The sequence below is a fragment of the Acinonyx jubatus genome, chromosome F2 (genome assembly GCF_027475565.1).
Source record: "Acinonyx jubatus isolate Ajub_Pintada_27869175 chromosome F2, VMU_Ajub_asm_v1.0, whole genome shotgun sequence".
Taxonomy (NCBI): domain Eukaryota; kingdom Metazoa; phylum Chordata; class Mammalia; order Carnivora; family Felidae; genus Acinonyx; species Acinonyx jubatus.
The window spans coordinates 9,066,687-9,091,911 of NC_069394.1; the positions used below are offsets into that span (position 1 = coordinate 9,066,687).

At 51.2% G+C, this 25,225-nt stretch overlaps 1 protein-coding gene across 5 annotated transcripts in view; it reads right to left on the reverse strand.

The window, feature by feature from the left end:
- TG (thyroglobulin) overlaps positions 1 to 25,225 on the reverse strand; it is a 253,423-nt gene that overhangs the window by 167,813 nt on the left and 60,385 nt on the right. For 4 of the 5 annotated variants that reach the window (XM_053208437.1, XM_027063873.2, XM_053208435.1 and 1 more), the window contains 6 exons: positions 23,947 to 24,063; positions 23,282 to 23,397; positions 19,731 to 19,839; positions 14,671 to 14,862; positions 10,667 to 10,831; positions 1,463 to 1,528 (listed from right to left, as the gene is read on the reverse strand). In XM_053208437.1, the coding sequence (XP_053064412.1) occupies positions 1,463 to 1,528; positions 10,667 to 10,831; positions 14,671 to 14,862; positions 19,731 to 19,839; positions 23,282 to 23,397; positions 23,947 to 24,063 (765 nt within the window). The remainder of the gene's footprint in view (positions 1 to 1,462; positions 1,529 to 10,666; positions 10,832 to 14,670; positions 14,863 to 19,730; positions 19,840 to 23,281; positions 23,398 to 23,946; positions 24,064 to 25,225) is intronic. The other variant, XM_053208436.1, reaches the window with a different exon arrangement.

Below are 25,225 nucleotides of genomic sequence, written 5' to 3' on the forward strand. Positions count from 1 at the left end.
TTTGAAAAAATTAAATAAAACCCTCAAGTTGGGAACTTGTCTTCCAGGAAAGCAGCGTGAGCTTATGGGGAGAACAGGGCATTAGACAAGCCTGTGGGTGCTTCTGCTCAGCGCTGCAAATGTCCTAGAGAGGAGAAATTCCTTCATTCTTCACCAGCTAGCTGCTTATTTATCAGAAAATTTAGGTAACGAGGAAGCACTGAATTCGGAGCCAGAGTCTGGGTCCCACCCCCAGCAGTCCCCGGGGGCACATCACTGACCCTCGCCACGCTTTGTTTTTCCTGTGTGCAAAATGGATAAAATGTCACCCCCTTATATAGCCACCTTACAGGGACGACCAAGACAGAAGTGTATAATCTCATTAAATCACTTTAAAACGAGACCGTGGTGGACACCCTCCGTTCCTTCCTCTCCCTCATTCGTCCTTGTGCCCTCCCTCCGTCCTCACCACCACTGGCATGAGTTAGCAGCACGGATGCACGGGGTGCTGCTCCCTGCACTTCACCTGCAACTACCTTGGCTGTGCTCACACGACCCTGGAAGGCGAGAGCTCTTACCGCCATGTTGCCCACCAGAAGCCAGGGCTTGGGGGGGGGGCGGGGGATAACTGATGTGCACCAGGTCACAAGGTGGTGGGTAACAGAACCAGAAATCATACCTGGGGACTCTACCCCATGCCCTGTGTTCTTTCCCACGATCTCAGCTCGCGGGCACAGAAACAGGCCTGTCTCTAAGGGGACCTGACGTGGGTGAGGAGGGATCAAGGGAAGAGGAGGGAAGTGATGTAGGGGCGGGATCTGTCCTCACCCTCCCGCTAGCCCCATGGCCATGGCTTGTAAGGGTCCACTGCCCGAGGCTGGAGCCCCCACAGTGAAAGCTGTGCCTTAGCTCTCCCTCTCATCCTGCTTCACTCAGACTCCTCTCCTCCGTGATGTCTTGAACCATCCTGTGTCCCGGGCTCTGAGTAGGCACTTGGTCGACGTTGGGTGAACTCAGAGGAGGCAAACGAAGCAGTCAGGAGATGCCAAACGGGCACTACCAGAAGCACCCCCTGTAAGCAGGGTCAAGGCACCACCACGTGTCCTGTCCCCTCACCCTGACCTCAGCGTGGCCGTGGCCGTGGCCCCTGGGGAAACGCCTCCCTAGTCTGCTGGGGCCTCAGAGCTCCCATCCTGTAGCAGGGGCAGCTTGTGGGCAGCGAACGTGACCTCACAGGAAGCCACGCTTCCTTCCCCCATCCCCTCTGGGGTTTCCACACTTTCCATTTTTCTTTCTAAGGTTTGGTATCTTCTCTGATGAGAGCCGAACCCTTCTATGCCACACAGAGCCCTCACTTGGAAAGCAAATCTCTACAGTTGTCTCTCTGGGGAGCAGAGTGCCCTGTGAACGAGAGGTGGGGCCAGACAGTCTCGCGTAATCAGGGTCCCGCTCCCTCTCCCCCAAACACATATCCACAGCTCACCTTTCCAGAGATAAACCTGCTGGAAGCTGGTAACGGCATCCTGAGTTCCTTCCAGGGCTGCCGGAACTGCAAAGGGAGATATTTATTTCCATGAGCTTCGACGTGCTTGTTCTCACGGGGGACCCGCCATGGCCACGCTGACCCACCGCTCCCACACGGGCCCCTCTTGCCTGAGAACTCTATTTCCCATCGAGGCGCACTCAAAGAGAGAGCCTCGTGGAGCGGTCTTCCAGATCTCTGGTACAAAGCCAGAGCTGGTCGGACCCCAGGTGTCTGGCTCAGGGCATCAAAGAGACGGTCGTGGGGAGAGGCCAGGAAACCATGAGACAGAATATTACCGAAGGAACCGGGGATTAGCCAAAAGAGAACCAAGCCCACGGAGACCCTGGGGCTGCGTCCATCGTCCCTGTCACTTCAGTCCTCTGAGGCTCTGGCCTTGGGGGAAAATGGGGATGATGATGGGAGGCTGGGAATACTGTGAAGTCTCTTCTGTATCCTCAACATTTGATGTGCACCCTATGGTTGGTAGCTGCCATTATTTAATTCGTTACTAATATTATTCAGTGTCCTTTTCTGCCAAACGACACTCCTCCAGCATCACCCCTGGATGAGACCGGCTTTGCCACACCATTCCTTGATGGTCAGGGCAGCCTCTCTTGCCCCCGCTCAGCCCTAAGACCCTGCCAATCCCCCTGTGTTATGAGAGGCTAAGAAAAGAGCTCAAAAAGTACAGATTCTGAGGCAGACAACCCCACACATGGCAGGAAACACCTGGCTCACAGTCTGAGACATGAAGAAGTGATCACGTCTTGTTCACTATTATTAAGAACCATGTATTATTATAGCCAATTATTATTAAGCATCATTGCCATTTGCCCAACACTATGAGGAGCACTTTCCAGATATTGCTTCATTTAAACCTCAGAGGTAGGCATTTTTTGCCCCTAATTTGCAGGTGAAGGTCAAAATCCAGAGAGGTCAATGCCAGAATTCAAACACCACTTTCTAGGCTCCAAACCCCATGCTTTCAATCACCTCACCAAAGAGAGGATAACATATTTTAGAATTCTGCCCCTCCAAAATGGCAAACATCTGTAAACGTTCTTCTGTTTAGAGAGGTGTTTAAGGAGGTTTAAAGAAGTTCAATTAAACAGTGAACTATTTGGGAAATTCAGCTATTAAAGTCATGAGCCCTTCCCCACCAAGCATTACCATGCTTGCCCCCCCCCATGGGGCGTGGCCACCCCATGCTGGGCCACGGGGGTGAATCAAAAATATTGAGCTGCACTTCCACTTGGTCTTTCTGCTAAACTGGGAATAAATAACGATTCTAGAACATCTCACGCTACCCAATATTGGGATTTCATGTTTCCTTAGAAGACCTACTCATGATTCTCTCAAAGCCCTCTTCAGAGGGTGGATGTCACTTATAAAACTTTGGGCAAGTTAAAACCTATGATATCTGGAAGATAGAGACTTGGATCTCTGAAAATGTGAAATTCACTCTACACAGTACAGAGGAGCCACTGTATACTCCTCCAACACCAACACCGAGCAGGGGCTCGATCTGTTCTGCTTCCGCCATCTTTCCTGATCACATTTGCTTATGATGAAGGTCAGACTAGGGGACTTTGTCCCAAGAGAAATTAGGGAATTTGTGTCTTAAGTCTTTTTACACTAAATATATTTGGCATACTGACTCTTCAAAAGGATGGAGAGTAGAAAGAATGAAAGAACAAAAGAACGAAAGAACGAAAGAACGAAAGAAAGAAAGAAAGAAAGAAAGAAAGAAAGAAAGAAAGAAGGGAGAGAGAAGAAAGAAGGAGGGAAGGAAGATGTAAATATAGATATACAAATATATGCTTTTGGTAACATAAATGTCAATAACATAAGTAAATAAAGTCAATACAATTTTCAAAATAGCGTAGGCCATCCATTAGGATTCTTACTTATCCTCTAAGAGCAGGAGACGCATCTTAGTGGAAGGGTGCTTTAGTGCTCTCAAACCTAAGACTAAAACCAAGGACCACTTCATGATGTACTTTACCATGAGGGGTACTTGCATTTGGATCAGGGACCCTCAACAACTATTAGTTCACATCCACACCCCTGCTTCTTCCCAAGAGCAACGATCTCTCAGGGATTTCTTCACCACTCGGCAGTTCCCATTTCTGACTTGGGTGAATTGGTGAGACTCTCATGTTGTCCAGGATATCTTGATGATGTGTGCTGAGTAGGTCCTGCCCTCATGGAGCGGCAGGGAAAATCACAGGTGCCCTCCATCACCCGGAGGAGAACAGGTGCTCCACACAGGTGCACACAGATCTCACACTGAACTGGGGGGGCCCAGAATGCACTGCGCTGTGATGGGAATGGGACCTTCTGACCCACTTTTTATTCATCTTGAGGCAAAGGAGCCCTGTGACTTCTAGCCTGGAAAATATGGCGAGTCTTAATCTCATCCTCGGTTTTCGCCCATTTCAACACAGCTCAATCCAGTGGAGTTCAGTTAAATTCAGCACACGAACACTGAGCACCTTGGTCGATCCAGAAAACCACCCGACCAACATCTAAGATTGGCATGTAGGTGTCACACAGAGAAAGTGATGATGCCTTGGTCATTTTAACCACGGATACGATTGCCCGGTCTCCACAGGGGTGCGCAGGAAACACGGGGACGAAAAGAATGGCTCTGCGCTCTCTCTTGCCTGCCCCATCTCCCACCCCATGTCCATATCCACACTTACCTCCTCCATCTTTCCAGATCGGTCGATGGCGCCCCCTCCTTCCTGCTCACCTTCTAGGAGCCACCCTCCTCCCCTGCATCAGTCTCCACATCCAACCAGCCTGTTGCCTAGTCTCCGATCCGCCCCTGCCCAGGGACCACCCTTTCACACAGTTTTAACGCATCTTTTGACATGATTAGATTTTCACTGGTTCCCTTGACTCCTTCCCACCCCCACCCCTGACCGAGCCACACAGCACCCGGGTATCCTTCCCGAAAGGCAACCCTACCTCCCGTCTTACAAGAGCCGCTACACATTTCAGAATTCGCTTCCCTGCGATCAGGTTCTTGACAGTGTGAGCAGCCGCCCGGCGTCTGCAAGGTGCCCGTCTTCCCAGTTACGCCTAACACGTGCTTTCAGGCTCCTGCGTCACTGCGTGTGCTTCTCCTCTCTGCTTACAACTCCTGTCCCCTGCCACCTGGTTAACCTCCATTCACCCTTTAAGAATCAGGATCTGCATCACCTCCTTCTAGAAGGCCCCCACAACCCCCCTGGCTGGGTTATGTACCCCTCCTCTGGATTTCCGCAGCACTCAACAAACACCTCTGTCTTTAAGCTCACACTTGACTGTAATTGTCCTTGAATGTACTAGAGCTTTCCGAGGTTGGGAACTGGGCCTTCTTCATCTTTGTATCACCCACACCGAGCATAATCCCTGCTGCAGAGCTGTCGTTGATTGCAAGGAGGAACACAGAACGGAAGCAAACGTTATGCCTCCCCTTCTCTGCTAAGCAATCTTCTAACATAAAACAGGTTTAAGTTTATTTATGTATTGTAAGAGAGAGAGAGAGTGGAGGGGGGTGGCAGAGAGAGAGGGAGAGAGAGAGAATCCAAGCAGGCTCTGCACTGTCAGTGCGGAGCCCGATGCAGGGCCTGAACCCACAAACCGTGAGATCACGACCGGGGTGGAAATCAAGAATCGGACGTTTAACTGACGGAGCCACCAGGCGCCCCTAAAGCAAAAACAGTTTTAACTGTCCAGACATTTGTCCCATTCCTTCCGTGATAGTTGAGTTAGAACATCCCTGTTACACAAACAGGGCTCCACACTGACTCATCGCCTCTCTCTCGGTAATCAAGGCAGCAAGAACGCATACACATTTAGAAGTTTTGGGGTTTGGCACGGAGCCTGATTCTTGGGGGTTGATGGGTGCTGTGTGGTCTTAATATACTTCAAAACACTTCTGCAGAGGTCATGTGCTGTGTCTGGGGTGGGAGTGGGGGCTCAGTTTGAATCTACAGCCTGGGAGTGGGCAGCGTCCTAAGCCAGAAAGCCCAGGTTTCAGAGCCCACCGTATATTCTTTGCGCCTCCTAAACAAACTGCACTCTCGAATCCTTGTCTCAGGCTCTGCTTAGTGCTAAGCACATTGACAGCTCCTGTAAATAACTAGGAGGGTCAGCCTATTTATAGATGCTCATCAGACATCAACTCCAAACGCATTTGGTGACAAAGAGCATCACAAAGGCGCTGTTAACTTTTTCCACCAAGCTCCCGGCACCCGGAGACAATAGCAATCACTGATACAAAACAGACTCCTGCGAAGGGGACGCCAGCCAGCGGCCTGAGCCTCACCATTGCCCAAAGCATGAAGCCTTTGGGATTCAGGATAAAGCCAGGGGTGTTCTGCCAAGGCCTGTGTTTTCCTGTCAAATGTCAAGTCTCTGTGGACATTAGGGGACATTTAATCTGCCTGTTTTCATTCATTTGCACTTCAAGACATTGTGAGAAAGGAGCCATAAGCCATTCCGGAGCTTTCCAAGACTTTCCTCTTAGAAAAGGGAAGATGGACCCAGCCAGCACCAAGTAGTTGAAACATCCAGAGATGCCCACTGGCAACGCGGGAGATGCCGACCGTGGGTGGGTTCTGATCTTGAGGGAGATGTTTAAACAGAAATGTGATGACGGGAAAGAGAAATCTCACAACCAGGAAAAGCACTGGGCCTTCATATTGGATAAAACGGCCTCTCCATAATTTGTGGGTTTTTTTTGTGGTGTTATTTGTTTGATGTGAACTGATATTTGTTTGGCTTAACAAATGAAGAGAAACGTGCTAAAGAGGCATTCTGGGGGCGCCTGGGGGCCTCAGTCGGCTGGCCGTCCAACTTCAGCTCAGGTCATGATCTCATGGTTCGTGGGTTGGAACCCCGCATCAGGCTCAGATCCTGGAGCCTGCTTCAGATTCTGTCTGTCTGTCTCCCTCTCTCTGTCCCTCCCCCACTCATGCTCGCTTCTCTCTCTCTCTCTCTCTCTCTCTCTCTCTCTCTCTCTCAAAAATGAAGAAACATTAAAAAAAATTTTTTTAAATAATCCTCAAAGTAGAACATGCAAGAAGCTGACATTAATGACCCAATGTCTGGAGGAGACAAGCCCAGAGAGATGGCCGAGGAGCAACATTCTTCATCACTGGACTCCTTAATTTGCTGGAATCACTCAAGTAACCCAAGCAAGTGGCACCAAGGGGGCGGTGGGGAGAGCTTTCGCTGATAGCTCTGGTCTCCCAAGTTTAAGGTGCAGGTGCCAGCAATGACAGTTTCCTTAAGCACACCACATCACAGCTGTGACTGCACTCTCGTGCGTACAACTGTGATGCGACCAGCTGCCTCCCCCAAGTGTCAAAAGCATCAGTGAGCAGCTCAGTGTGAAAGCGTTTTGCAAAACACAACATGGATTCTGATGTGCTTCCCGTCTGATTCAGTGTATTCCACTGGGTTACATTTCCCCACAAATGGCAATCAACTCGCTTATACACGTAAAGGCTGATTCTCCATTAACCAGGCCAGCTGTTGAACCAGCCCCCTCGAAGGACCCGCGAGCTGACGGATGAAAGCGGACGTCCAGACCAGAAGTCCTACAGGGTGCCTCTGCGGGATGTGCCGTCAGGGGACCCGGGACTTGAGGTTCAGAAAGCAATGCCTTCAACTATGGCCTAGAGGGAATATGAGCACTTCACTCCATAACATACAAAAAAGCATACCCCCATTTTATAGATGGAGACACTGAGGCTAGGAGAGGTTAATGTGTATTCGAGCGAGGCCACGGAGCTGGAGGAGAAAAGCAGAATTCGTGTCCGGTATTTTCAGGGCAGGCCACTGCTCCATAATCTCTAGTATCTACTGGGTGCCCACCTCGCTGCGAGCATCACTCCAGTGCCTCATCACACACTCCTCCCTTAATCCTTCCAACCCCCCTAAGGGCCCAAAGTCATCATTATCTGCACTTTATAACTGGGAAAGCCAAGGCCCAGAAAGGTCATACAAGGAGTACAGGCAGCCACACTGGGATTTGAATACGGGGTCTAATTCCAGAGTGTGTATTGCCGAGACCATCTAACCAATGGCTAAATGGGAAGGCAGGGGCTGAGAGGGGCAGAGCTCGTCTGGATTGTCCCCAGCTCCTTCCCATGTGCTTTCGATCCTTGCTGTGGCCTCCCCTGCTGCCGTCTGGACCCATGGAATCCTCACTCCTCTTTCCTTCTATCAATATCTGTTCTTAGAAAAGGGAATCTATCAGCTATTCACATCTTAGTAAGAACTTAAATCTCATTTCTTTTCCCAGGGATTAATTGTACTTAGAATTGACCAATTACCACGACAGGAAGATTTGTGCCCTGCTGTTCCCAGTTGGAGAGGGCCTCCTGATCAGTCTGTGTAATAAGGCAACTCTTAATTTGGAACATCATGAATATACCTCAGGGTGCCTGAAATCCCCATCCAAGCACACCCTTGTAAAACTTAGCCCACACCACGGGTGCCTGGGTGGCTCAGTCGGTTAAGCGTCCGACTTTGGCTCAGGTCATGATCTTGTGGTTCCTGGGTTCAAGCCCTGCATCTGGCTCCGCACTGACTGTGCAAAGCCTGGTTAGGATTCTCTCTCTCCTTCTTCCTCTCCCTCTCTCTGTCCATCCCTTGCTGGTGTTCTCTCTTTCTCTCTGTCTCTCTCTCTCAAAATAAATAAACAAACTTAAAAAAAAAAGAAAAACTTTGCCTACATCAGGGGCGCCTGGGTGGCTCAGTCGGTTGAGCGTCCGACTTCGGCTCAGGTCGTGATCTCACAGCCTGTGAGTTCGAGCCCCTCATTACTGTTAGTTCGGAGCCCACGTCAGATCCTCTGTCTGCCCTCTGTCTGCCCCTCCCCCACTCAAGCTCTCTCTCTTTCAAAAAAAAAAAAAAAACATGAAAAATATTAAACAAAAAAGAAACCTTTGCCCGCACCTCAAAATACACACAGACACACAGAGCACTGAAAGAACCCGAAACTTCAAAAGTCATTTGGTAATCACTCCTTCTCAGGGAGGCCAGACAAGGACACATTCTTTATTTCTTGGGCACACACTAAGCACATGCTCCATGGTAAGCAATTCACTCTGGATTTACTGCCCATAAACATATCATACGTCTCTCTTCAAATGCTTGTTTTCACCCTGGGCTACCTCTCAGAATAATGGATACCATATGTTCACTGTCTATCCTATAAATAAGTTGTTTGATTTTATTTACCCCCCAGAAAACTAAGCCTCATGGAATCCCACCTAATTAGGCAATATTTTTTGTTCAGGCTTTGGTAAATAGTCACTCCACAGGTATTATGTGTATTCTCTACACCAGGTTTCATGCTTGACGCTGTGGATCCAGAAATTAGTAAGACACAGTCCAGGTCTTTAAAATAGCAAAATGCAGTGACAACTTTAAGAATGAAAATAATAGTATCTAACATCAGTACTAAGTGTCAGACACCCTACAAAGTCCTCAGACAGCTGTATTATCCAGAGCGTCCACTACAGAGAAGTGGGCAAGCCCATCAGCTTTAGAACCACATCACCCCGTGTCGGGTCCCAGCCCTTCTACTTGGAAGTTCTGAGCCCTTAAGAAGACTTCGCTTTCTATGTGCCTCAGTTTCTTCAGCTGTAAAACAGGGAGCCTTGGTAACAGTGCCTCCCCACAAGCACCGTGTGGGGGGTATGTGCCTTAGCAGTGGCCGGGGCCTTAGAGCAGGGGTTGGCTCATCGCACGCACGATGGGAGACACGTCTGTGTTACCGCCAATATCTTCCTTTCCGCCATCACCACAGCCCAGGGAGATGGGTCCTGTCCTCACCCCATTTTGTAGCCAAGCCATCAGGCCTGAAGACCTTTACTGACCGGCCCCAGGTCACACACGCGGGGTCCCAAGCTGGGATTCACCACCACAGGCACACTCCCAGCTGGCAAGTGAGACCCGTGGACAGGCAGAGGCACACCTGCAGGGCACTGCCCCCCACACTGCCCGACAGAGGGATTCGTAAACTGTGTGTCATGCTCTGCGGCGGAGGAAGCAACAAACTCTACAGGGTAGTCAGGGAGGGCCGCTGGAGGAGGTGGCAAGCTGTCTGCCATTAGAACCCCAAGAGCTGCCGTCCACTGAGCAACAGGTCCTGCAGGCCTCCCCTGGAGGCAGGAGACGGTGGCCGCCACGTCCTGTAGAGACAGGAATCTCCAAGGGCTCTCTGACCTCCCCGCAGCCCCTTCCCCGCCCTGTCCAGCCGACACCCGCGCGGCTTTCACCCCTCCCGTCGCAGAGGGTGGGCTGGGACCACGTGCGGGCAGGAAAACAGAGAGGGAGCCAGGCTGCCACCAACCTCACAGAGGAACCGGGAGCGAGGGATCCCTGGGCCCTGTTCTCACTATAAACTCCAACCGTTCGGGTCGGAAGGAAGCTCCCAGGTCACCTCGTCAGTGCTTCTCACGCTTCTCAAACTCAGCAGGCATAGCATGATCCTAGACAGCCGGTTAGAACACACTCCTGGGGCCACCCTGGGGGTCCGGGGCGGGACCTGAGAACTTGTGTTTCTAAGGAGCTTCTGGTGATGCTGAGCCCGCCGGTCCTGACCGCACTGAGTGTTGCTGCTGTGGTCAGTCTCCAGCTCAGGACTCTTCCCTGAGGGACACCTGCCGAGAGGGCAGGGCTGGGGCGGGCAGAGAGGAGATCTGACTGGCCGCCTCGCTAATGCCTATCCCTGTGAGATGAGGGGGCGGGCAAACAATCTCAGAGCGACTTCTAGATCTAAGGCTTCTAGGCTTGTGGGAAAGGTTGGAAGAGCTTCTGAAAGAAAGAAGAGGAAGGCACGGGCGGGATGGTGATTTCTGTCAATGGAGCCCATGTCGGGGGGGGAGGGGCACAGTCTCTTGCACCCCTGGAATTAGAATGGGCAGTGTGGCTGGTACCGGGACCACCTGCAACAGAGTAGCCTCCCGGCGGAGCCAGACCCCCCCCCTCCAGCCACCCTGGGGTCTGCGAGTTTTATGCAGCATCTTTGGCCAGTTTCTTTTCAGAAAAAGAAATTTCTCAGGGTACAAGGAGGGCTCTCAGGGGTGGGGCGGCGGACCTTGCTGTTGAGCAAAATTCCTTCTGAAGGAACGTAAGCCGAAGGCGGAGACTTACTCTTGAACTCCTGGCCTCCCAGCCGCAGTGTCGCCGGGCGGCTCCCCTGGTCGTATGTCACACCAGGACACGTGGCATTAGCCCGGGCTTCCGTGGGGTCCCTCCAGTCTTTGGCGTTGCAAAGCAGGACGTCGGGGGAGCTCAGCAACCCGCAGATGAGGGGGCCTGCAGAGTCACGAGAGGGAAGAGAGGCTGACGTGATAGAGACAGGAAGGCCCCCGCCCACCAGGGACTCACGTCTGTGCCCCGAGAGGCTTGGAGGATGGGGACAGGTAACAATTCCTCGGGAGCACAGAGGGACCGTGGAACTCAGGAGCCTGGTCTTCAACTGAGTTACTTTTCCCTGATAGGCCTGCAGTTGCCACTGGGGCAAATTGCCCAAGGAAGAGCCACCAGTGCGACTGCCGAACTTTCCTTGTGCGTCAGAGGCCTTCTTCGTGGGTCAGCAGCAGTGACGACACCTCAACACCACTGGGGGTCTCGGTGCCAGAATCCTCTGTCCTCCTCCTCTACCCCCACCACACGCAGAGCTTTTTTGAGGCCTGGAGCAAATAAACAGCAGCCCCCCGCCACCCCTCACATACACACACACACGCACACACACGCATCAACCTTGAAGGGACTCAGATTCAAAGTAAGGAACTATGAAAAACCAAGAGCCCTGCACCAACAGCACAAACTTCCCTATCAAGAAGCGAGCTCCTCGTCTCCGGAGGCATTCAAGCACAGGCTGTGTGCCCGCGTGTCCGGGACGTGCAGGGAGATATCTCTAACTAGGGGAGGCACCAGACCATTTTGTCTTGAATATATAAATATCCGAAGTTTAATTTTTTTTAAATGTCTATTTATTTATTTTGAGGGAGAGAGTGAGCACATGAGCAGGGGAGGAGCAGAGAAAGAGAGAGAGAGAGAGACAGAGAGAGAATCCCAAGCAGGCTCTGTGCTGTCAGTGCAGAGCCGGACGTGGGGCTCAGTCCCACGAACCGTGAGATCATGACCAGAGCCGAATTCAAGAGACACTTAACGGAGCCACCCAGGTGCCCCTATATATCATTTTGATCAATAATCCCATTAGGTAGTATAGTTGTTAAGATTCTCCTGAAAAAAAAAAAAAAAGGAAATACTCATTCCATAATGCCATTCCATCCTCCTTATCCTCATTTCTACCCAAAGCCAGATAGCATTTCTAACTCATCTGTCACCAAATTTCCCCAAAGTAGATGCCGCAGACGCCTGCCTTATGAATCTGACGTCCTGTCCTCCCCCCCCCCCCCCACTGGCCACTTTTAACCTGCACTTGCCAAAAAATCAGCAGCAGCAAGAACAGCAGGGCGCCTCTGTGTAAAACACCACCTTCGAGGCCCTCTGACTGGTGGCTCTCAAACCAGGGGGCTTCGACCGATCCGATCGACAGCACAGGGAGAGTTCTGAAAATGCTCGTTCCTCAGCACCAACCACAGGGTTTCTGACTCTGTAGGTGGGTAGGTAGGTTGTAGGTCTTGGAGGGGTGGGAGGTGGTGACATTTGGGAATTAGCATTTGTAAACAACACCGCAGGTGATTCTGGTGCCCGGATGGATTCTAGAATCCCTCGCCTCGCCTCGTGAGCCCAGTTCATTCCACGGATGAGGAAGCAGAGGCATGGGAAAGGGGACTGGTTTTGCTAGCTACTGAGGAATAGCCAGCGGGCAGCGAGGGCCTGGGACCTCAGTGGGGGCCGGGAGGAGCCCGCTGAGGGCCCAGAGGAAGTCTGAGCACCGGGGTCATCCTCTCACAAGCCAAGACGCAGACTGATGGGATTAAACAAGAGGCGGGTAGATTTTTCCTTCTGCTCCAGACCTTGGAAAGCAAAACCCACACAGCTTTGTCCTTTAGTGCTAAAGTGTCAACGAGATCTCCGTGTGTCTGAGACATGGGTGCCAGCTAGAGATTGGAAGTCCCTTTTGCTGGTCACACACTGCCCGCTTCGGGTACACGCCCGTGTACCATGAGCCGCGCGAGGCCCTCTGAGCCCTGCTTCCAAGAAGCCCCCACTGACACGTAGGTACAGAGGCCTCACGAATTGTCCTTACTAGTCAGTGGAAACAAAGCCACTGAGGCAGGGGGAAGGGGGGAATCCACCAGAAAGTTAAATGACTTTCCAGACCGCGGTAGCAGGATTCTGTTCCCGGCCATCGGCAGACCCAGCCAGTGCTTTCATAATTTAAAGCTCCAAATCTGCCCGTCGGGCGAGACTGGGGAAAACATCTGCCTTGATGTTTTATGTGTGTCTCGAGGAGAGCTTAACTCGAGGCGCTGTGAGGTGGTCGGTCAGCTGGGCATAAATCACGGATCACAGGTTACGCTTGGAGGAAAAAGCAAGCGAGCTGCTAGCCAGAAATGTCATGGAAAAAAGGATTTTGTGGGCTCACTGTTCCACGGAACACAATAATTCTTCCATATAGGATTCTAAGGAAAGCGAAACGAACCTTCCAACTCGAAAAACCATATGGTTTGGTGAGTAATGGAGCATCTGGGGAAATTGTGGTATCCTCGGAAAAGAAGGCAGAAGGCATCCTTGATTTGAACCGCAGTGTTTCCCACACACACACGCTGACACACATGTCCATGCTTACACGTGTCTGTGTGGGTTTAATCTCTCTCTCTCTGCATATACTTTTGCTTACCTAAACACTAACACGAATGCACATCATATAATCACAGAGCATCAGGCCTAAAAGGAATTTTAGAATCTAACTTGGTCCAGTCCAGGCTCCTGCCCTACCACTGCAACACTTTCTCATTCGGCCCCCGCAGACCGCAGGGAGCTAGCCTCAGCGTTTTCAGCAAACACCCTGTTTGAACCCTGGGCAGCATTCAAGTCTGTTGACAAAATTCCTCCACGTGTCACCCCTCTGCACCGCGGCTTCCGTGAGGCACCACCCTCCCGGGTCTCTTCCCTGCTGTCTGGCCTCTAGTTCTCCGTCTTCTTCGAAGGTTCTCCCCATCATGTAGGTGTTCACCAGGGGTCGGCCCCCATACCCTTGATCTTCTCACCCTGGGCCTGCCTCCAAGGAAATCCCACCCATACCCACGGTTCTGATACCTCCTCGACACCGGGAACGCACGCCTTTCCATCTCCCGCCCTGACTCCCCCTCTGAGCTTTGGATCTTCGTCCCCAAAAGCTCAGTCCCACCTTGTGACTGTCTTAAAGGCGTTTCAAACTTAGCACAGTGTAAATGGGTTCATGACCTTCCCAAATCTCTGTCTCCCGTTACCAAACCCAACATCTCCCATCATTCACTACACAAGCAAGCTATCTAGGTGAACAAGTTGGAGAGCCAAGAATGGTCCTCAATACTCATGTCCAAAGTCCTGTCGGTTTGTCTGCTATTGATACCTTGAATCTGTCCCCTTTTCTTCATCTCCACTGCTGTCCCCTCAGCCCAAGCTACCCCCTCTCACCTGGACGGCAGGGTGTAACTCCTCACTGAACTCCACATCTACTCCAACTCCCCATCTATCACCTTCTCAAGACAAAGTGTCAAAATTCGTATCTGATCATGGCATTCCTTTCCTTCACACTGTCATTAGCGGGCCACCTGGGTGGCTCAGTTTGTGAAGCGTCCGACTTCAACTCAGGTCATGATCTCACAGCTCATGGGTTCGAGCCCCGCATCGGGCTCTGTGCTGACAGCTCAGAGCCTGGAGCCTGCTTCGGATTCAGAGCGTCTCCCTCTCTCTCTCTCTCTCTCTGTCTCTGTCCCTCCCCCACTCACACTCTCTCTCAAAAAAACATTGTTTTTAATTAAAAAAAATACTTTCAAAGGCTTACAATTCTTCTTAGAATCAAAACCACCTCTACTGAAGCCCACGGGTCTGCCTAAGCTAAGCGGTCACCTCGTGCTGTGACTCCCCACGCCGTCTCCACGTTGTATATCCTGGCTTCCGCGACCCTGCTTATTCCTGTCAGACCACGGGTCCTGGCACCGGAGGGCCCCCGTCCTCACTGCCACATTAGTTACCTCCTTGGACCTGCGCAAGGATGAAGCCATCACAGCACGAATCACGGTCGCACGCCAGAAGACAGAAGAGATGAGCCCCGGTCAGATCGGCTCCCGAGGCTGAGAACACGACGGCCCCGTACGTTCCAGAGAGCGCGTTTTGGAAGCCCGTTGGCTTGAAGCTCTTCCGGCTTGTTGTGGTGAATTCTTGGCCTGGGGAAAAGGCAGAGAAAAGTTTTTTTTAAAGATCTGAAAACAGTTCGGAGTCCGCCACAGTTTACGGGTCACGTGACAACGGACCCTCCGTTTGGGCCAGGGGCAGCATCGAGTCCAAGACGCGACGCTCTCTGCACCGCGAAACTTCTGGATTTCCCATGCGGGAAGGAGGGGGCGCCCAGCAGACCTGGACAGACGCCCCTCACATCTTTGAAGCGCTAGAGGGGATGCGTAGAGAAGTGACACCTATTATTGTTTCTACCATTACCAGCAAACATTTATTGAGCTCCAACTGTGCACACAGACACCGTGACACGTGATTTGCCTACGCGACCTCACTTCGTCTTCACTGCCCTACGGGTGAGGTTCAGCGTGCCCTGCCCGCTACCACACGCGCTTCTGTGCTTCCAACTCGGGCCGGGCGAGAAGCTGTGACGCTGGAGTCACATCGGTCGATCTACGGTTTTCCTGGCACGTCAAACGGCAGGTGCACACAGCACATGCAAACACAGCGGAGCGCGGCTGCAAGAAGCACGGTAGGGTACACAGCGCCTACTGGCCACCTTTCTCTGGCCACCGTCTCTGCCTCCAAAGCGACAATTCCAATTTTCCCCTCCCTAACTCGGCAGGCTCCCCCCCTTCCTTCCTCCCTCCCACATCAAGCTACGTGGCTCTTTTAGCATTTACTGAGGCGTCGCTCTGCAATGGATTCGATGTCTTTTTAAAAATTGTGCTAGCATTTTAAATAGGATTGTGATAGCTTCTGTCAGTCCTCAGTTAAAAATGGCAAGGTTTGGGCACTCTAGTTTTCCCATAAGCCCTGTTATTTTGAGAGCATCATTGTGCAAAGACGAGATTTTTCAGGGAGGGATATATATAGATCTACGGCCAAAATGTCTATCCTATTATTATGTCCCTTTCACATGTGAGACAAGAGAGCCTGAACGAGTGAACGGTCCTGCCTGGGTTTACACAGCTGGTGGGTGGCAGACGGAAGGCCTTCCCCATCCTGACCTCCCCTCCACCCTGCCGTTCACCAGGACTTAACCGACTCAGGCCCCCGGAAGTAGTGGAGAGGCTTAGAGTGAGGAACCCAGGAGCACAAGCCTTGGAATGAGACAGATTTGGGTGCAAATCCTTGTGGCACCTCAGAGCCTCAGCTTCCCCTTCTATACAATGGGGATGACAGCGTGTCACCCTCCTGGATGTTGAGGGGATAAAAAGATAGAGCGTACATAAACGGGTTGAGCAATGGGTCTGCCACTTGGCTGATGCCCAGCATTTTCCAGGTCTCCAGAAGGCCACATCTTCTGCCCCCTCACATTGCTTCACCCCGCCCCTTCTGCCTGACCGCCCTCTCACTGGCTGAGCCTGAAAAGCCCCAGCCCATCCTTGTCACCAAAACCCAGCTTCATTTCAAGGCCCCATCTCCCTGATTTTTACAGTTAGAATTCGTTTCTCCCTCCCTAGATCTCAAGGCTCCGTCATCCTTCACCCCGTATTTAAGCTACTCGAGACAGCGTCTGCTTCCGTAACCAGCTTGAGACTCCCCAGAGCCATTCCGGGCTGGCCAACCCTATAGTCGCTGGCCATACGTGACTATTTAAGTGTCTGTTTCAGCTCTCCAAAATTCATGATGCAGTAGCCACATTCCACGTGCTGGTGGCCACGTGTAGCCATTTTGGACAGCAAGGGTTTATAGAACATGCTCATCACTGAAGAAAGCTCCATGGGACCGCAGCCCTGGACTGTAGGGCTATCTCTCAGCCCCACCCCCGGTATCCGCCATATTGCCCGGCACCGGGGACCTCCTGCCCTGAGGTCTTCATGTAAGTGCCTCTTCTTTCTTCCGCCTCAGGTCTCAGTTCCAACGTCCTCTCCTCCGAGGCTCCTTCCCTGGCCAACCTCTAGCAATTAACGTTTTTCTTTCATTTCCTTTTTAAGTTGTCATAAAATACATGTCACATAAGATTGACCATTGTAACCATCTTAAGTGGATACTTTGATGGCATTAGTACCTTCACACTGTTGTGCAATCATCACTCCCATCCGTCTCTATTATTTTGCCTCAGCCCAAAATGAAACTCTGCACCCATCCAACACTGACCGTCCATCCCCTCCCCCGTCCCTCGTAACCACTGTTCTACTTCCTGTCTCCGTGAACCTGACCGCCTTAGTAGCCCATGTCCGTGTCTGTCTTGACCCAATGCCCTGTTTTATTTTCACGAAAGTGCTTAGAACCCTCGGAAATGATCTTATTGCTGGATCGATTCCTTCACCAGTCATTCTGTCTGTTTTGTTCACAGCTGCATCCACAGTGCCTGCCAAAGTGCATATCCCGCCTCAGTAAATATCTACGAAAAGTGCCAGTGCCGAGCTGGTCCACACGAGGTCGAGTCCTAGACAACAGAGCAGGTCTGGGGGAAATCTCAGAGCTGGAAGCGGTTATGCCCTGAAGTCGCAGGTTCCACCCTAGTGCAGGGGCAAGGTGCTTCCTCTTTCTAGACCTCTTCTGTGAAACTAGGGGGTTGGGCTAGGCTGTCTAGAAGGAACCTCTGAGCACTGTCTTCCTTTGATTCTGAAAGATCACATGGCTTCTCCTCCACGTTCCCAGCCACAGCTTTTAGGTGCACGGAGACAGAATGGTACTGGGAGATGGACCAAGGTGTCCCATCCTCCAGGTCGCTTAGGGTCAGGTGTGTGAATGGATGTGCTTGCCTACCTACTAGGCACCACTGACACGGGAGGCTTTCAAAAGCCACGTATATCCCTCCTCAGCTGTGACATCTTACGCCCTTTACGGCACGCAAACTAAAGAAGTTGCTGAACATCCCTTCTGTGTTTGCTCTCCTAGGAAGCAGAACGTCTGTGTCTGTGCATTTCCTGCTTCAAAAAAAAAAAAAAAAAGGAAAAAGTAGGGGGCTCCTGGGTGGCTCAGTCGGTTAAACGTCCGACTTCGGCTCAGGTCGTGATCTCGCGGTTTGTGAGTTCGAGCCCCACGTCGGGCTCTGTGCTGACAGCTCAGAGCCTGGAGCCTGCTTCCGATTCTGTGTCTCCCTCTCTCTCTGCTCCTCCCCGACTCATGCTCTGTCTCTCTCTCTCAAAAAAAAAATAAATAAATAAACATAAAAAAAGTAAAACAAAACAAAAAAAGCAAGAAACACACTGATTTAGTTTGGCAACAAGGAAGAGTCTCCGTTTCCCTTGCAATCGGAGATGAGGAGAAAAAAAAAAAGAACAAACAGAAAGAAATACAATCACATTAAAAAAAAATGCGATGAAACTCCAAGGGTTGGTTTTAAAGAACATTTTGGGGAGGGGTTACTTGTTTTATTTTGGTTGTCCTTCTTAGACAAAAATAAAGTCTCTATGTGCTGTTATGTTTTGTAATGGATAAAAAAATAATTGGAATAAACCCTGGGGCAGGAATTCTAGTCCCCCCTGGCCACAGATGAGAGAAATCTCAGCTCTGCTGAACTCCACTCTCCCAGGGAGCCCTCCCCTAAGACAGGATGGAGGCATTAGGCGAAGGAAGGGCCAGAGGCAAAAAGCCACACCCACTTGTCTCTGCCATGGGCTGCAGACCGTGCGAGGCCAGCCGAGGCCTTGGGTCTGGACTGTGGCATCGTCTCCACGTTGCACAAGTCTGAAGCTACTGGGAGCCAGGCCACCTGAGCTACGGATCTGCGAGAATGGCATGCTTGCCACTCCCCAGTCCACCCCCCAGATCCTCAGTCAGGCCCCCTGGGCCGCCTTCTGGTTTGTGCCCTTACCTCGGGTCATCAGGAAACGTGTCAGCAAGAACAAAGTCGGTCTGAGAAATCTGCACCTGCTATGGACCATGCTCTAACGGCACAGGTCACCTCACCCCAACCTTCCAATCTCCTCGCTTCACTTGTGACTCCTACTCTGCCAGTGGAGAACTGGAGGCCCAGAACGTCAAGGACCTTGGCCACAGCTAGTAGGTGGCAGAGTGGGGTCAGCCCAGGCAGGCGGGCTCCAGCGCCCTCACCCTTAACCGAGTGAGGGAGGGCCCGGGGAGCAGGGACCAGCCATGTGCCGCAGCTCATGGGGAGCCTAGCTGTGGCCCAGGGCTCCCAACCTCTCTTGGCCCTGATGGAGGTGAGCAGGACAGGGCAGAAGAGGGCGGGCTTCCCTGTCCCCGCTCTGTGAAGCCACGTAGGGGAATTCAGACACACTTGGGCTCTCACCCACTTCCCCAACTGATTAACAGTAAGACCTTGTGAAACTCTTTTAATCTCTCTGAGCCTCAGTCTCCTCATCTGTAAAACAGGGGCTATGATCCCTGTTTCGCTTTCCTCGAAGAATTTCTATGAAGGTGGATGTAACAAGTCTAGGGAAGTGAGCTGTAAACTGCGAGGATATGCCCTATGCCCTTGCTACTCAACTTGAGGCCGGGGGACCAGGCCTCCCCGAGAGCTGATTTGAAAGGCAGAATTACTGACTCAGCATCTGCATTTTTATGAACCCCCCAGGTAATATGCAAGCGTGCTGCAGCTGTAGGAGGCCCCGGTTGGTGAGGGAGACAGTCCTTGGAGGTTTTGGACCCTTGTGAGAAGGTCTGGTAACTTCTGGGGAGGGTGGAGACCAACGGGAAGGGAAGGCGTGACAGAGGCAGCTGCAGGGAGCTTGGAGTCCACACCCCTGCTGGGGATGCTCCCCGCTCATCGCTCATCGACACCCCTTGTGTCTGCTCTGTCACTTAGTTCCTCACCTACGGAGGAAGCCTCCCCGTCCCAACAGTGTGGTCCCCTCCCTGAACTCGCCCTGCCAGGAAGCAGCTCTAAACACGAGTGTCAAGTTAAACCACCGAGGCCCCAAACCATCTAGCTCAGCCCACCTACCCTTTTTCAAATACACAGCAGGAGAGTCCGGAGTCCCGTTCCTCACTGTCACCTGGCACCTAAGACTCCCGAAGCCGCTGGCCTCTGAGTTCCCCAGGGTGTCTTGATGCTGGAGATGGAAGGAGGATGCATTATTATCCAGAGATGGCCACTGCAGTTCTAGAAACATTCACCAAACTCTGACCGTGGCTAGGCGCTGGGGCTGCAAAGGTAAAAATAGAAGATTCCTGCCCGTTAGTCTCTCCCCGTCTATTGGAGCACACCGACGCGGAAGCAGAAAATTCCGGCCCAGAGTGTGAGCTGCAAAGACACATGTAAGTCAAGAGGAGGTGATTACAGAAGCGGGAACGAGTCATTCTCCCGAGAAAGGAGAGCTTGAAAACTTTCCCAGAACAAAAGTGAAGCTGGGTGGGGTACTGACGCACGAGTAAGAGTTCATCAGTTGGAAATAAAAGAAGGGGGTTTTAAGCAAAGTAAGAGGCAGAAGTGACGACAAAAAATTCTGTGGTGTTTTGGGGCACCTGGGCGGCTCCGTTGGTTAAGCCTCCGACTTCAGCTCAGGTCATGATCTCACGGTCTGGGAGTTCGAGCCCCGTGTGGGGCTCTGTGGGGACAGCTCGGAACCTGGAGCCTGCTTCCGATTCTGTGTCTCCTTCTCTCTCTGCCCCTCCCCCACTTGTGCTCTGTCTCTCTCTACTCAAAAATAAATAAACGTTATAAATAAATAAATAAACAAACAAACAAACAAACAAACAAACAGAATTCTGTGGTGTTTTGAGGACTAGAGCCTGTGGTTCTTGGAGACTGTCAGTCTCGAGAGGCGGGAGAGGACGGACGCAGAAGCATCCTTATGGGCACAGCTCATGTCCAGTGAGGATCAAGGGAAGGTCTGTAAGCTTGGAAATGAGGTCAGACGTCCAAACGCCTTGCCATTCTCGCTAATCTCGGATCCCTCTTTCTGCCTGTTTCCAGAACTTCTGCTGGGGCTGGGGGGGGTGGGGGCGGGGGTGGCAGGATAAATCTGTTTTCATCAATTTGTGGTTTTTTCCCAGGGTTCTGCCCCCCTCTCAGAGTTGCCTGAGTTTCCTGGCTGTGCGGTGGAGGGATGATGGCCTGGGGAGGGGAGCAGGGTCCCCGAGAGGGAAAGGCGCCCTGCACTCCTGAGAAGGGTGTGGGTGGCAGGTCCCAGACTGCAGGGCCCCCCGCCCCTGGAGGCAGTGGGGCGAGTGTGAGCTGGATGATACACCTGCAGCCTAGACCCAAACAAGAGGCTCCTGCCTTGATAAAGGGTCCCTTGCACACCCCACACCTAACCCAGACACAAGGCTCCGAGGAGCCTGGCCCTGTGGCTGCAACACTGGGCAACATAGAACGGCCAGGTCACTCCCCATCAATGACGACACCTGACCCCGTGTCTCGGGACAGCACCGAGAGCCCCGGGGCCCTGCAGGGGAGCCTGGAACGGCTGAGATGGCATTTCTTGCCTGCCTGTTAACAATACTAACAGCGGTGGTGACAGCTATTACAGTCACTGAGCTCTTATTCTGCAGCAGAAACTGTCGTGTGAGCTTCTCCACGTAGGACTTTACTCAATCCTCGCGATAACTGGGGTGCCATTACCACCCTGCATCATAGGTGAGGGCTCCGAGGAACCAAGGGGTGAAGGGCAGGAAGTCAGCAGTGGGGCTGGGACCCAAACCCGGGCAGCCAAGCTCTAGGGCCACCTCCTAATAACACTTCCTGAGAGAGGCTGTCTCTCGTGGGCTAAGGAGTTGGGGGGAGAGTGCATTCCTTTTTGGCTTTGTTAGTTTTATTTTTTAATGAGGAAGTGTTTTATTTCTTATTGACTAAAATCTATACTTGTCAGGGCATCGGAGGATCCAACGACTGATGATCTCCTACTCTGGCTCAGAGGAATGCGAGGTGCTTAGTAAGCACTCAATAGATGCTATCAGCTATCTTCTGCTATCACTAATAATTCTGCACGCCGGGTCTGATCCCTGAGGGAGAGAGGTGTAGAATTTCCTTAGATCAGAGATGCCCAGGGACCTGGCAGCTAGCTGCCCAGGGAGCACCATCACTGACTGTGACCTCAGGCCCCTCGACCACCAAGCGTCTCTGGGAGGTGTGGACAGAGGTGTCCCATTAGTAGGGTCACTTTGACTCGGACCAGCCAAGGTGAGGGGACAGCACTTGGAAGCCCCAGACAGCAATTAAATGCAGCCAGTCTGTACTGTCCCACAGCGTTAATGCCAGCGGGTCCTGGCCGACTATCACCAGTGTCCCAGCCTATCCTCCCTCCCCGCCCACCGGCCCCCATGTCCCCCGATACATCTGAAGGCAGGTCTGGGCCATGGTAGTGAAAAAACTAATAAAGTCACGGCCATCCTCCCCAACATGCTTTGACCTTTAAACTCAAGGGATTTAACATTGCCTCCACTGCTGTGTGTTTTGTGTTAGCTTCTCGAATCCTCACCAGAAGCCTGCGAGGTCAAGCCTCCATGTTATAGATGAAGAGTTTGAGGTGAGGAACGTGCACGTGGTCTGACAGCCCCAAACGGACAAGGTTTGGGATTCAGTCTAAGACCCCTCCCTGCCTCCTCTCTAGATCCTGCAGATATAGACCTGGCTGGAATCCTAAAATTCAGGGGTCCACCTTCCAAGCCCCTTCCTGCGATGTTGCTTATGAACACACACTCACACACCTGCACAGGTGCATGTGCTAAGGGCAGGCAATCCACCCGTGTCAGTGATGTCACAGAACTGCTAACAAATCGACATGCCCTTTAAAAATGTGAAATGAATTATGCGCATCCACAGAATGGACTAGTAGGCTGCCATTAAAAAGAACAAGGTTCATTTTAAAGTTGGAGAAAGTTAAACATTATATGAGAAAACCAAGGTAGAAAAGAAGATGTAGTGTAAGATATTAACACGTAAGCAAACACAACAAGATGCTCATAAACATATAGAAATTTTCTGGAAGTTTCCATGAAAAACTGGACAGTAAAAATGGAGATTTGCATGTGGTTCGGAGCTAACGTACCCTTCGGTCCTAATTCACAGTGACGGTGAAATTGCCAGCTTTGACCTACAGACACAGCAATTTCATGTGGTTCTAACTAATATTTAACATTTTTCTTTCTTGAGCTATAATCATATTTTACTTCTACAATGGAAAGGAATGCTGGGGTCCGGGACTCAGAGAGACAGATGGGACTTAGGGCTCTGGACAACGTCCCTTCACGCCCAGTGCCCAAGCTGCCAGTGGGTAACAGAAGGGAGCGCTCATTGACAATCCCTCTGACCCATTTGTTAGGAAACGATTCTGCTCAGACGGACACTCCTCGGGACAGCTTCATCCTGAGCCATCGCTGGTCCACTGGGGTACTTTTCCCAAGTCTCATCACTTTGAAGAAATGGATGCAACACGGGGTCGGCTGCTGATAGTCTCATTCCACCACCTGACCAGCCTGGTGTCCACTCAATCAGAGCATGTCTGACACAGAAAGGGCGAGACACAGAACCCCCACACAGCTGCCATGCCTCACCTGAGCAGACGCTGTGCAGGCCATGTGGTTATTTGTCCAAGCATAGAAATCACACAAGACCTCTGATCCCGCTGTGGACACTGCAAGGAAGCTGCAGGCTTCATCCAGCGCACAGTCTGCAAGCACCATGGGACAGTCAGTGTGCCTGTCTCTCTCAGGTGATGCTGAGGGCAGGTGGAAACCCCCCCCCCCACTGCCCCCAACACACCCAAACACACACACACACACACACACACACACACACACACACACACTCACCCGTAACATGGATTTCAATGACCTTCAGAGACTGTAGGGTTATGAGATAATCCTTGTAAACATACATGCTCGATAAATATCATTGCTGTTATCACCCCTTTCTGGCCATGACATTGGTACAGACAGACAGCTCTCCTGACCTGGACAAATAACTCTACAAGGAACCGATGTCCATCATTTCTGCTCCCTTACATTTAGCACAGCAATGTTCTCAGTACGTAGTATATGCATTATAAACTCTGAGGTGAAACTATGAATTGAATATACACTTGGGGAATCGACCCATTTACCAAATGTTTTGAGAAAGTGTATTTTCTCACTACAGTTTCAGTGGTTTTATTTGATTTGTCTTTCCCAGGCCAGCACAGAGTATTTTCCCACACGCCCGGCTCCCCAGCACCCCTTACCTGTCAAGCATTGTGTCAGTGGAGACCCAGAACCAGGGACTCTGGACCTGCCCGCCACAGTGACATCCGCACGGAAGGTCACCTTAGAGTCTGGAGCCTTCTCAAATTTCCGCATCACTGAAAGAAAAGCAGAATGATGACATTGGACTCTGAAAGGCAGAAGGCTTCTCTACAGAGAAGCCAGGAAGAGTGCCAGGCCAGGAAATCACGTCTGTGTGTCTGTCTCATTCACAGTGCTTGGCCACACAAATGTCCCTAGGAGAGGAATTCCCTTTTAAAACAGTTCCAGCATGCTGCCTCATATCTGATGCAGAAAGCTATGTATTTTCAAGTCTCCTTTTGCAACCTCATTGTCAGGAGGTAAGGAGAAATTTTAATATTATGCTAGTCCTTACCACTCACTTTTTGTCCTCACTGATGGTGATTTTTCTATCTAAATTTATATTTTCGTGTCTTGATCTTTGAGTGAAAATTTTCTTATAATTATGCTGTTGAAAGTTTTCCTTCCAGAAAACAATGTTTACTTCTTTCTGGAAAGAGGTAAGTTATCTTTTTTTTTTTTTAATGTTTGTTTATTTTTGAGAGAGACAGAGACAGAATACGAGTGGGTTAGGGGCAGAAAGAGAGGGAGACACAGAATCCGAAGCAGGCTCCAGGCTCCGAGCTTTCAGCACAGAGCCCGACACGGGGCTCGAACCCACGAAGTGCGAGATCATGACCTGAGCCAAAGTCGGACGCTCAACCGACTGAACCACCCAGGAGCCCCAGAGGTAAGTTATCTTTTAAAAGACAAATAAAACAGGCACATGTGGGTTCATGTAAATCTGAAGACGTGACACGTGGCTCAGGCGTTTTCATGATTGTAGGTGTTTAAGTAACATACTAGCATCTGTTTTTCTAGCTACCATCAACACGCCTGAATTCTCCACTAGGAATGACACAGTCACATGTTCCTGGAGCTAAACAGGGGAGAAGAAATAAATATAAGATCTCAAGGCGATGAGACGCGGAACTCATTCTTGACCCAGCAAAAAAGCACTACAGATAACTCTCCGGGAATGAGACTCATTTCCAAAACCAAAAATGCCCAGAGGTGTCAGCGTTTTGCAAATAACTCTCAGAAACCAAGCCTCAAAGTAGATCAGTATTAATTTTTTGCAGACATAATTCTAAACGTACAAGAACACCCATTCTCCTACTTATCTGTTGCTTTATAAAACAGACCTGTGTCTAGATGGGTTTTTATCACGTCAATAAATTCAAGACCACCCAGCCACCT